The sequence below is a fragment of the Acartia tonsa genome, chromosome 9 (assembly GCF_053477335.1).
Source record: "Acartia tonsa isolate MP-2025a chromosome 9, ASM5347733v1, whole genome shotgun sequence".
NCBI classification, from domain to species: domain Eukaryota; kingdom Metazoa; phylum Arthropoda; class Copepoda; order Calanoida; family Acartiidae; genus Acartia; species Acartia tonsa.
Genome location: NC_137268.1, coordinates 20,464,050 through 20,478,098, shown reverse-complemented (window position 1 = coordinate 20,478,098; position 14,049 = coordinate 20,464,050). Strand labels below are relative to the sequence as shown.

Sequence of the window (14,049 nt, the reverse complement as noted above, 5' to 3'; positions counted from 1 at the left end):
TTCAGACCACTCGGTGGGATGAGGAAAAAAAGGATGTTTTTTCCCCTGAAATTTATCGTTTCAAACAAAAGAATTTTTCCATAATTGGATAAAAGAATTAATTATGCTCAATTTTAAACATAATAATAAACATTATGTAGAATTTATACATAACAAGGATGATAACTTCTAGAATTGCATAGCTCTAATAACAAAAATAAAACACTCAAACGGAAGGACAAACTAAGTTATACAGTGGATCTTAATCTTTATATAAATCAATCACATTTCTCCTAATTACTTTCTATCTCTACTACAATTTAAACTAAATATCAAATCAATCATCCATCTTTAATAGCAGTTGATAATTTTGCCTTTTAAAGTATATCAACGGAGTATGCACTAATTGATATATTATTACTTGGATGTTGCACCAAGGTGTAATAAAAAAAAACTTTGCCTCACTAAAATCAGTGAGGCTCTCTAAAAATTTAGAGGGGATAATTTTGCCTCACTATTTTAGAGAGGCAGTGAGCCAAAAATGTTTTTTAAGAATTAACCTCAGATTTCCATGTACTCTAAGAAAGTAATATGCTTATTTGGCTAAAATAACGATACCCCCAATCAACGCCTTTACCCCACCCCCTTCCCTCCTACTTAATGAACGAACTAACCTATAAATGCGGTCTAAATTAGAAACTTAAGCAACTGACCATATATCCACGTGTTCTTAATACATTTATGCACTTACGGACAAATAGAATTATAGAAATTAAAACAGCAATTTATTGAAAAGCAATATTTCAATAGTGATGAAAATTAAAATTGGAAGAATTTATTTTAATGAAAATTTTTTGATTATTTTCTTTATGAAACAATTATTTTTTGTATTTTAAAGATAAAGATTGATTAAAATTAATTTTATGATATTGCCCTCTAAAGATTGATTTAATTAAATATAATGAATATAAGATTCTATCTTCCTATCAATCTATCCATCTATCTATTTATCAAACTATCTATTTATCCATCTATCTATTTATCAAACTATCTATTTATCCATCTATTAAACTATTTATCTATCTATTGTTACCTAGACCAGCCACTATCAGAAGAAGTATAAATCTACACATCTGACTATCAATCTATCTAACTATCTACCTATTTATCTATCAATATATTCATTATTACCTAGAGCTGCCACTATCAGAAGAATTATATAACTACCAATATATCCATCTATCTATCTATCAATATATCTTTTCTCAAATAGACAAGCTAGAATCAGAAGAGGTATATCTATATATCTGCCAATCTATCTATCTAACTATCTTTCTATCTATCTATGGATTGTTACCTAGGCCAGCTACAATCAGAAGAAGTATAACAGCACTATCATAAATTGGTATCGATGTTTCAGTCTGAAAAAGAATAGTTATTTCTTTCATCGTATTTTAAACCGCTTTCCGCTGATATAGAGCCCGTGCCTTCGGCACCTCGGGGCTAAAAAACTGGTTTTAATCTTATGATTGTACATTTTTATATTCGTAGAAAGCTGGTTATAATACGATGCTAGACATAATTTTTTCGTATGGATGAGAACCGGTTCCTATCCACCGGATTCGAATGAATACGAGTATAGTTATTTCTCGCATCGTATTATAAACAGCTTTCCGCGGAAATAAAATGTGCAATTATAAGATTAGCCCCGAGATGCCGAAGGCACGGGATAAAAAAAACTGGTTTTAATCTTATGATTGTACATTTCTATATTCGTAGAAAACCGGATATAATATGATGCTAGACATAGTTTTTTCGTATGGATGAGAACCGGTTCCTATCCACCGGATTCGAATGAATACGAGAAAAAGATTTTAATATCATTAAATCCGATTCACTTCCACTAGATTAAGCCAGTTCTGAGCAGTATTGAAAAATCATGTATCGAATAGTATTAAATAAAATTGCTCACGAACACTGAAACATAAATTATAGCCCGGGAATTTAGCCCAACAAGGCCAACGAATTAGAACTATCAATTTAATTTGTCATTGAATTTTTCCCGGAAAACTGTCTATATTACGATGCAAAACACAAAGTTATACTATTTTTTATGGTTGTACTACATTTTAAAAGATCTTTTACGAAATAAAATATAATTGATATGTTTCTAAACTAAAGTAAAGATGTATGTTAGAGAACCTTTGCGTCTACTAGCAAATTGCTTTCTGCTCTTTTGTGGGGGCTTGGCTCTCTTTATATTTCCGACGCTATTAGCTGATTTTAAAGACCCCAAATCTAGACAGGGAAATATAGCTCATGGCCCTATTCTTTTACTTTAATTCATAACCTATCACAAGCCATTTTAAAACCCTGTTCCTAATTTCAAAGACGATTAATTTTAAATTTTCATAGAAGCTTCGCTGCTATACAATTGTTACCGTGTCTAGAATGTTGATAAGGGACGGTTTGTCAACCAGGATCCATATTCCAAGTCCTATCACTGCACAGGATAGCAACTAGATAGATAGTTAGATAGTTAGATAGTTAGATAGTTAGATAGTTAGATAGATAGATAGATAGATAGATAGATACTATGGTTTGTCAACCAGGATCCATATTCCTAGTCCTATTGTGGTATTCGGCAACCGTGAGCCATGCCTATGGCACCCCTGACCGGGGTTCGGGGAAGGGCCACAGGCCCTCCCCCGAGTCCTGGGGAAGGGGTCTGCCGACCCCCTCCCTATGCCTTAAATTAATGATTGAATCTGACAAGCTTTATTATGGTTAAGCTGCATTGTTAATTCCCCCCCACCCTTTCCAGGGATGGGGGATCATTATTGCCCAAACTGACTATTGTATATGTATTATAATGCTTTTATGTTATGATTATTTATTCCTATCTGTGTAATTATTGTTTGTTGTATATAGCTTTAGTACTCTTTAGACCTTCAATAAAGTGACAACTGAAATAGATGTTGATTATTATTTAGTGAATGCTAGAGAAGCGTAGCTTCTCTATAGTAAGGTGTCCATGTCTGTCGCACTGCCGTAATCTAATTGAACTCCGGTGTCTGCCATTTATCCTCGGCGGATACCACAACTTTTGGTGTCAGCTGTGAGATTACGGCAAACCACAAGTGTAGAGCAGACGCGCAGCTGAGGCTAAGGTACTCCCAGCAGTGAAACTGGCAAAACTGACACAAGCAACCTGAATTACCCACCCTGGATAGCAAGGTTTAACTCTGCATCCGGCAGTTGTGGAAGTGAAACCGCGAAACTTGACGAAGAACCGCGAGAAGCGCCGACATCTAACGGAGAATTGAGCGCTCAAAAGGCTGAAACAGGCCTGCGGACCGGCTGAAACAAGCCAAATAAGTGCAAAACGGCTGAAAATAGGCCAACCTTACTGCAAGAGATAGCAGGATCCGAACCAGCGGCGCTAGCAGGACGGGACATTCCCTGCCACCATCAGCTGGATTTGGATCAGCGGCGCTAGCAGGACGGGACATTCCCTGCCGCCGATAGGCTGAAACATGCCACATAGCTGCGAGCTGCGAGCCAACATACGAGTGTAGTGCACCAAAGCAGAGAAAACTACGTCAACTCCAAGTATCCTGAGAGGCTACAACGCAGCCACCCATCTAGAAAAACAGATATTATATCACATTGTAGGGATTACCACCCTGGTGTGATGGTTAAACAATAGATTTATGAGCAAAGATTGGCAAACAATTTGTTGTGTATTGTGATAAAACTAAAAATAGAACAGGCTTGGATTTGTTGTGTATTGTGATAACAACTAAAAATAGAACAGGTTTGGTAAACAAATCTGTTATGTATTGTGATAAGGACAAAAATAGAAGCTAGATGTAATATAACAAATGCCCTGATAAACAATCTAACCACCCCAAGCCTACAGCACAACAAAAATACACCCTTATTTCAGAGGAAAGGGAGGGGCCCACTCTCCATTGAAGGAAATACAATCAAGGTGACATAACAGATAAGCCTAGGATTAAGGAGAAAGGGCACCATTACCTCATCACACAGTTACCTCAAACCCACAGCACTCCCCCCTTCCTCACAGGGGAACGGACGGATTTACCCCGTCCCCTCACGCGCTTCCCCCCTCCTACCCACACTTGACTAAGTCCGCCCACAGTGTGGAGCTAGTGACCGGGAACACAGAGCGCTATTTACGGATAGCGCAATGGAGTGCGGAAATATCATAAAATTCAACGGACAAAGCGGACCAATGAGAGAGCGAGTTGAGGGATAAGTGCGCGTTTTACCTGTGTGCGCGGATTTGACGGTGCGTAAGCGCGTTGCAAGGACAGGAGATTTCACACACACACACACACACCGGAGCGGAGCTACTCCATAGCATCTAGCAGAGGTATTTTTAGAAAATAAAGAATTACAACTTCTCCCTCCTATCTATAGTGTGATAAAGGAAAACCAAATCAGTTCCTGACAGCAGTTCAGACCCTCAACATCTATCTACCCCTACCAGCCTACTCTACAACCTCAGACTCCAACTCGTGATAAGTACAGCTAAGTTATATCTTTGTAACTAAACTACCAACCTAGTGATAAAACAGTGTTGGCTGTTAGGCTAGAAAGCCTCAAGTGACAAACCATTTATAATATTGCCTTATAACTTGTGTCCCGCCGTTGAACCGTTGCCCCGATGGAACAGCCGCAAGCGCCAGGAGGCGACCAAGTCCCAGGATGGCTTCAGGATGACCCTCAGCCGGCTCCAGCCGAGTACCACAAGCTGATGCTGAGTAACCTGCCGGAGTATAGAGGACCGCCCAAGCAATCTTGGAGCTCCCACATCCGCAGACTCGAGATGTCATGGGCGGCTTACCGCGTGCCGCCCCATGACTCCCTCAACCGCCGCAACGCCCTTTTACTGTCACTGGTAGGGCAAGCGGCGGAAATGGCTTCTCATCTGTTTGGCGAGGCAGGCCAAGCCTTGACCTACGAACAGGTCAAGGCCGAGTGTGAAATGTTATTTCGTCCCGCCTTTGAATCCCAGACGCTTAAACAAGCGTTTAGGGATTACAGGCAACACTCGACAGAACCTATACAAGCATACATATCAACAAAGTGTGCCTTGTATAGGGACGCCTACAGCCATGAGGATCTCGAGTTGTTAGTGGACGAATTAAATCGTGGCATTCGTAACGCTAATGTGAAACGTGAAATGATGAGTCATGAGATCACCAGTGTACCTGAGTACACACGGAGAGCCATGTTCACCGTCACCATGATTACCAAGCAGCTGAAGGAGGGTGTGTGCTTAGTGGACGCTACCGATGGGCTCACAGGATCAGCCAGCATCCAGTTGCCCCAATATGACGAGTCGGAGCCAATGGAGATTGGCGCCTTGGCTCCGGGTCTCCACCAGATGGGGAAGGTTGCTCCAGATGACAAGGTTCCAGGCCGCTGTTTCCGCTGCCAAGGGAAAGGCCACCGAGCTCGAGACTGCCCGACGCCTATGGAAGTCAGCCTAGAGGAGAGACGCACCCAGCCACGCCGTGACCGTTCTGCCAAGTGCGAGCGTTGCCATTATGACGGCCACACGGCTGCCGAGTGCAGAGCTGACTGGGGCCAGGTAGCCGGCCGCAGGCGCACCGCAGACAAGGGTGCTCCCCCAGGAAAGCCCAGCAGAGTGGCCCATATGGAAGGGAGCGCGCCCCCAGCACCACCGCAGCAAGCAGCCGCCCCCAACGCCGCGGGCCGAGCTGACGGGATGCCGCAGTTTGGGACCGTTCCAGCTAGGATCAACGTACTGGGCGGCGCGGCTGAACCCAACCGGGTTGGCCTGGGCTTCAGTCTCAACCACCTGGGGCCGGAGTTTGTGCAACCCAACAACATCGCCGAGCCAGAAGTTCTGAGGCCCCAGCCTTTTAGCCTCAACATGATGGAGCCTGCTCGACTGAGCCTACCCAGCAAGAGTGGAGGGGCGCTACCCAGCGTCACTGAGACGGAGTACGGGGAGGCCCTGGCGGCTGCTGAACGAGAGAGGCAGGAGGCGCTAGACAGCGCATCAGAGTCGATGTATGGGGCGCCACCCGGCGCCGCCACCTGCGATGACTGGGGGGTGCTATCCAGCGCCTCCAATCTGGTGCCTGGGGCGACAACTGTCGCCGCCACCGAGATACCTGGATCCTGGAACGAGCCAGCCTCCAACCTGGTGCCTGGGGCGACAACCGTCGCCGCCACCGAGAGACCTGGATCCTGGAACGAGCCAGCAGTCCCAGAGGAAGGGGTGACACCCGTCACCCCCAGCCAGCCAGCGCCACCAGCCTGCAGGGAGAGCCCAACTACACGCCATCCAGCGCCCCCTGCCAGCCGAAGGAACCCAGCCGCCCAACACTTCCAGTCGAGCCAGGATAAGTTAAATTTAACAAATGTGTTGTATCCAAACCATTGTAAAACCCCAGCCTTGCCTGTGCCTCCTGCACCAGAGGCTGGGGAGATTGAAATTTGGGGATATAAGGACTTGCCTGTGCCATATGCACCTGAGTTCCTAGGGCAGGGGAGGGACGTGAGTCAGGGCGAGCCTGTGCCACACGCACTTCAGCCCCATGCCACTGGGCATGCCATGGACAAGGGAAGGGACCCCTTGGGGCTAGGGGAGCCGACACCCAGGCAAGCGCCAGTCGCCTGCCAGTCTGTCATTGGGGAGGGTATCGGGGTGCCCCGGCCACACAAAGATAACGCTCAATGGAAACTTGTATCTAGCCAGGAGCAGCCCAGCCGTGTCCAGCCCCGAGAAGCAGCCGTGACCCGAGCCGAAGATCCCCAGCCGCGTGCGCGAGGTAGATGGCTGTCTGGTAGCTTCTCACACTGGTGGATGGTCCTGTGGGGACTACTGCTGGCAGCCGTGTGGCCTACAACCAGCTACGTCCTGGTGGGATGGGACTGTGCTAACCCCACCCACGTCACAGCCTACAATAAAGAAAAGATGTGCAACACGGAACCTCTACACCAGGAGGTGCCCCTGGGCCATGAAGTACACGTCCTGCAGCAAGTCAAGATTAGGGAAACAACAGGATACAGTTGCCAGCTTACTGTGTCCCAGTGGACATTCAGGTGTGGGGTATGGGGTCAACTCAAGGTGACCTTGGTCCCCACCCTCATGAGGCCAACCAAGATAGATCCAGAAACGTGCCGAGACCTGGCCAGGAACCAAGTCTACACGCTGCCAGGCAAGACCCAGCCACTGATGTTCCAGCTGAACCATCCCCTGTTCTTCACCCTCGATATGGTGGGCGCCCTCGTCAACAGCCCCGAGGGGGTGGGTTGTGAAGGGGAGGACGTCCACTTCGAGGGCCAGCTGTACCGCAATGAATTAGTGCTCCAGGAGCGACGGCTGCTGGTCAAGGAAGAGACCTACGTAGTAGAGGATGGACGGGTGGAGTCCCAATCTGACCACCTGGCCTTAGAATGTCCCCATTCTGAGCTGTCTTGCATCACTGGGGAAGCAACCTACGTGTGGGACCACCTGGGGAGAGATTGCCCCTTGAGGCTGATCCGCAGCCTCCAGCCTAGCCTAGTGATGGATGCGTTCCTGGTTGACCATCAAGCCCAGTTTTTCATCAACATGACCAACCCCACCTCAATAGTGAACTGCGACTTTGAGGCCCATGCCACCAACCACCCGGCATTGTTCGTGGCAGCTGACCCAGCCGCGGCAGCGCTGCCCAGAGTATCGGCCAGGGATGTTGATGTCCCCTTGCAGGCCCAGATACATGCAGGTTATATTGGATTTACTCTGGAGACACGCATGAAAAGCACAGCAGCAGAAGAAGTAGCGGCCAACTGCTGGAAGCTCCAGCAACTAGACCCGGCCCACCCGGTGCGTGTCCAGGGGAGCACGTTCTCGGTGCTGAGGGGAGATGTCCTGCTCCAGCTTACCTGCCAACGCAACAAATATGTTGTCCGTGAACACAAGGAATGTTGGGACAAAGTACCGGTGGAGCCCACAGGATTTGTAGACGCCGTGACACGAGTGTATAGCGGCCACGCCACCAAGATTCCCTGCTCCTCCACATACCCCCTGACTGTGCACGCGGAGGAAGGCTGGATAGAGTTAACCCCCGCTCCTAAGAAGAGGCCACCCCCGCTGGATACGCCCAAGCAGCTGCTGACAGAACCATTGGATGACTTCAGTTCAGGGGGCTTGTATTCGCAGGCTGAGTTGAACGACTGGCAGCAACTGCTGGCGTTCCCAGCATATAAAAGCGCCATGCTGACCGGCCTGTCCTATGGCTCATGCGTTCAGCAAGGTAGCTGTTCGGCCACAGGGGACCATGGGATAGTGTCCTACAACATCGACCGACTGGCGGAGGAAGGAGAGGCCGCCCTGGATGTCTGGGCTGGGTTCAGACAAGCTATTCACGAGTGGGGAGATGGCGCAGCCATACTGTGCTTGCTGTTGTTAATCCTCAAACTGCTGGGGGACCTGACCATCATTTCCCTGGCAGCAGCACAAGGAGGTGTACGGGCAGCCATGAATGCGATGTCACAAGTGTTCCTGTACCATCCAACTTTGTACAGGAAGGCCTTGGCCAGAGCCCGGCTCACCCATGCCAAGTCCCGGGACTTTTCAGTAGACTGGGATGCCATTCCCATCGGACAGGAAGCAGCCGAGGAAATGGTGTCCATGCGATCAGCCGATAGCGGGCATGACCGCCCAGGCAGGCCAGGACCGCCCTCTGGACGACCCCGCGGCCCCTCGGGAGGTCAGGCTGCCGCCCAGACGGTCAACTTGGCAGCCAGTGCCCCAGCCGCTGCCAACAACAACCAGAATGCCCCGCTGTTGACCGTCCCAGCAACCACTGTGCCACCCGCCAACCTGACACCTGCCGGCGCTGAACTACGTGTCCAACCAAAGCCAGCCTCTGCCTTCTATCCCACGTTGGGAGGCCATCAGCCCTGAGAAACACTCACCACTAGGATTCCATTGAATCATTATCATTTGTATATATATATCTAGCCCTAAGGAGCGGACCGAAGGCCTCAACCACTGTCGGAAGTCTGGTAGGGAAACCCTCTCCCAGCCTTCCGAGGGGAGAGTTGTGGTATTCGGCAACCGTGAGCCATGCCTATGGCACCCCTGACCGGGGTTCGGGAAAGGGCCACAGGCCCTCCCCCGAGTCCTGGGGAAGGGGTCTGCCGACCCCCTCCCTATGCCTTAAATTAATGATTGAATCTGACAAGCTTTATTATGGTTAAGCTGCATTGTTAATTCCCCCCCACCCTTTCCAGGGATGGGGGATCATTATTGCCCAAACTGACTATTGTATATGTATTATAATGCTTTTATGTTATGATTATTTATTCCTATCTGTGTAATTATTGTTTGTTGTATATAGCTTTAGTACTCTTTAGACCTTCAATAAAGTGACAACTGAAATAGATGTTGATTATTATTTAGTGAATGCTAGAGAAGCGTAGCTTCTCTATAGTAAGGTGTCCACGTCTGTCGCACTGCCGTAATCTAATTGAACTCCGGTGTCTGCCATTTATCCTCGGCGGATACCACACTATCACTGCACAGGATAGCAACTAGATAGATAGATAGATACTTAGATAGTTAGAAAGAAAGAAAGGAATATTATAGCTTTATTAGAAAAATTGATAGATAGATAAGTCTAGTAGACTTTTAGAAAGAAAAATAGATAGAAAGTAGTTAGTAGTTTAATTAGAAAGAAAGATAGATAGATAGTAATTTAATTAGAAAGATAGATAACTAAATAATTCTTCTTTTCACTGTAGCTTCTCTTAAAAATTCTGGAAAAGTTTATATTTATTTTTGAGGATGATACCACCGCCCTCCCTAGAGAAATAACCCCCAGAATAAAATCACCCCCTTCCCCCTTAAAAAAACATATTACTTTTTTTTTAAAATAAACTTGAAAAAATAGTGGGTCGACTATCACCCCCAAACCCCTCCACCCCCAGTGTCCCTGGAGGCCTCTAGGGGCGTAGACGATAGTAGACGAATAAAGAGATTGATTCAGATGGTATACTAAAAATACTTTCTCTCTTATATTACTGAAATGTAATACCTAATTTATCCATTATTATAAAACAAGGATAACTATGTCCTTAACTACTAAAGTTTATTATCAAATAAATCAGTTATTGTCAATAAATCACATAATAGGACTTTTTTTATTGTTGTATTTTCAATTCAAGCAGTCTGAAGGGCCATCTCCTAGAGTAACTTCACCAATAAAAAGAAAATAACCAATTTTAATTAAACTATATTAAATAAATTTTTCGACGATTTCTATCGAATTTTTGTTTTGTTTTCTGATTATTGTTTCATGGATGTCTTCATTTTCGTTAACATTAATGGACATATAATTACTTGGATGTTGCACTAGGTTTTCATATACTCTGATAAAGTTATGCTCGCAGCTGGGAAAAAATAACGAAATTGACGACAAAATTTTCCCCTGTCAAAATATCCAAGTATATCCTAATTCCATTTTGCCATTCATGAATACGTTTTTTTAGATATGCATTCACTCCCGTAAAATGTTTCAATTTATCAATTAAAACAGCATCACAAACTGTTGTGTCTTTTTAGAAGCGAAACTACTCTATAATTCACTTAGCCTGTCTGCACAGCCGAGGAAAAGCGTAATTTTTTTGGGCTGATATCTAAGATCCACTGTTGATTTTTTGGGGAATATATCCCTTCCAAAAAAGCATTGAGTTAACAGTTTATTTTATTAGTCAGGCTACAAAAGACAAAATGTTTATTTTTGAAAAGGTTTCATGGATTAATACTATTCAATAGTTACATATGCTATTTTTTATGTCACTGAACATTTGCTATATAACTCACTTTTGCCCTTTGTCCGTGCGTATTTTTTTTTGTCATGAATGTTGTCATCCTTGTCGCGAATAAGAAACACTCTGCGAGAGTGAATGAATACAAACTTTTTTTTGTTTGTTCTTACTTCTAAAGTTACACTATTCGATATAATAATAATAAACATTACAAAAATGCTTCTACTAATATCGTATTATAGTAAAGTAGTATGGTTTTATTGTCTGAAGCTTAACATCTCAATACTACTGAACTGATCGAGTTCTCTTTTTTATTTAAGCTTTACATAGCTTCTGAGTCTAGAGGCTAGCGTCTCAAATTGTAGATAGATAGATAGATACCAAGTTAAATTGTTGGACAGATAGATAGATACATAGATAGATAGATAGATAGATAGATAGATAGATAGATAGATAGATAGATAGATAGATAGATAGATAGATAGATAGATAGATAGATAGATAGATAGATAGATAGATAGATAGATAGATAGATAGATAGATAGATAGATAGATAGATAGATAGATAGATAGATAGATAGATAGATAGATAGATAGATAGATAGATAGATAGATAGATAGATAGATAGATAGATAGATAGATAGATAGATAGATAAATAGATAGATAGATAAATAGATAGATAGATAGATAGATAGATAGATATATAAATAGATAGATAGATAGATAGATAATATAAAGTTAGGCATTCATTGTGTATAAAGCAAACAAAAATGGTCCATATTGTAGATATACACATATGACGTAATACATAATGCATTAACAATTTACGACAAAAGAAAAGAGAATAAATATTATTCGCTATAGCATGCTAGAAGCGTAGCTTCTCTATAGATATGGCAGGCCGTGTAGATTGTAGATTATCGCTAGGTTCCGTGGACTAAATTCATGCAATAGTAGCTTTTACTTCTAAGGGCCTTGTTTCCTTAAAAAATCTGTATTTTCCTTTTAGAGGGGAGGGAAGAGGACATTGGACTGGTAATTACACTGGTACCTAAACTTTTATAACAACGTTCTCTTATTAGTTGACTCAACAACTTTGGGTACTTTTATTGAATATTGATTGGTTGGTTACAAACTAGTTACAACTTAAATCTACAGAAAGGGTACTTTGTTTAAAATTATTGCAAAACTTTTTTAAAAATTATGGAATTATTAGATTTGCCGTGTATAAGATCTTACAGGTCATAAAGATATACATTATACAACCTAATAATATAATGATAAGTTTTGTAGCTTATTTACTTATTATTTTATCTTTGCTAACAAAAGAACACTTAAGTAAAGTGCCTTTATTTTTGCTATTTTATATTGCATTCTAATATAAATAGACTAACGGATACGCCCCTAGAAAACTCTAGGGGCACATGTGGTGGTCTTAAGTTTAAAAAGAAAAAGAAAAAATATTCTTTGGACAGGTGAGAGAAGGTATTTTTAATTGGAAGTGTGGAGATACCCCCCCCCCCCCCCAAACATATTTAAAAACCTTCTCTGGACCTATAAGAAGCTTCACTGTTAAGGAGAACTATATCGGTTCAGCAGTTAAAAAGATCCTTCGCTACAGACAAAAAAAAGGTTAATACTTTATGTTTTAAGATAGAATAAAGAATTATAGATATACTAGCAGCCATGCACCTGGCAAGGGAAGGGGGGATAGAAAAAAAGCTTTAAACCATTCCAAGATTTAAATCTGGAAATAGAATAGCCTAAAGCCACCACAGGACCTACATTATGACCCTCGAAAAAGTATTTTTTAGCATCTGCAGCCCTTATTTCTCAATGAATTATTAAAAAATGTATATGTTCTTGTTCTCTATAGATTTCCACATAAGTAGATATAAAAATTTTAATTTTACCTCCATTAACTCCGGAGATTTTTAGAGCTAAAGTTTTGAAAAAGTGACTGAGAAAAATAATTTTTTTGGTTTCTCATAATTTTTGGATGGTTATATTATGTTTTTCTGGCAACTGAATAATAATACACAAAGAAAAACAAGTTAACTAATTATTTCTTTTCTATTCCACCAAAAAATATCAATTTTATATTGCAAAAAATACTACTGAATGAATTGATTATTTGCAAATTTTAGGTTATTTATTTACCCTTATTTATGAAAAGGATTAATTATGACAGTTGCTCCGCCCCCTTTTCTGACATCTCAATCATTTAATAGGGGGTTAATTAAGTTTTTTATACTAAAAAAACATTATGTTCTAATTTTATTTTCTTTATAACTTTTTTGTTATTAAAGTTAGAATTATGAAAAAAAAACAATTTTCCTGCTATATTCATAAAGATTCATTTGGTTTTTTAATCTAAAACAAATTGGCCTAATAAGTAAGTTTTTCAAAATATCATGAAACTAAAAAGACTCAACAAATATGTGTAAAAAAATGCTTTTTATTCAAAGCCTAAATTTTTTATTTCATTTTTGTATAAAGTTTCTGCTAGTAACAAAAATAAAAGGACTCTACCTTAATTTTGCTAAAAAAGTCATTTCATGTTAAAAGTTACTTTTTCCTCAGTCACTTTTTTAAAACTTTAGCTCTAAAAATCTCCGGTGTTAATGGAGGTAAAAAAAATATTTTTATATCTACTTATGTGGAAATCTATAGAGAACAAGGACATATACATTTTTTAATAATTCATTGAGAAATAAGGGCTGCAGATGCTAAAAAATACTTTTTCGAGGGTCATACTGTATATGATGCCTACTTAAAATAGAGAACCCAATCGGTTCAGTATCAATTGAGATCCTAACCTTAAAACAAAACAAAAAACTACTTTATATTGATATATAGAAAAAAGATAGAAATAAAGATAATTTTTAGATGAGATATAAAGATAGATAGATAGATAAATACTCACAAAAATGAGGAAATTTGTGATAAAGAGAAAAGTTTTTACTATGCTCGAACAACAATCCATTTTTATATCATTTGTTCAAAATCTAAAAAAATAATAAATTTTGAATTTGAAAATACATGTTTGAATTTACTATAGCATGGCTTATGCTTATTAATATTTAAATGCGTGTAGACTGTAGATGAACTCTAAAATATAATAAGTGCTATCACACAAAGTACCCTCTTGAGAAATGATAACCCTTCCTCCCTTATTTAGAATTTTTTGTTTGTTTGTTTATTACTTTTGGTCAGGTTAGGTTAGGTTATATTGGGTACTGGGTTG

General features: G+C 41.7%; 1 protein-coding gene across 2 annotated transcripts in view; it reads right to left on the bottom strand.

The window, feature by feature from the left end:
- The window catches only part of LOC145328461 (tetraspanin-1-like), a 245,927-nt gene that overhangs the window by 12,495 nt on the left and 219,383 nt on the right, over positions 1 to 14,049 (bottom strand). For both annotated transcript variants that reach the window (XM_080172160.1, XM_080172161.1), the window contains exons 2-4: positions 13,729 to 13,812; positions 2,421 to 2,498; positions 1,337 to 1,400 (exon numbers count right to left, since the gene is read on the bottom strand). In XM_080172160.1, the coding sequence (XP_080028286.1) occupies positions 1,337 to 1,400; positions 2,421 to 2,498; positions 13,729 to 13,788 (202 nt within the window). In that variant the 5' untranslated portion in view covers positions 13,789 to 13,812. The remainder of the gene's footprint in view (positions 1 to 1,336; positions 1,401 to 2,420; positions 2,499 to 13,728; positions 13,813 to 14,049) is intronic.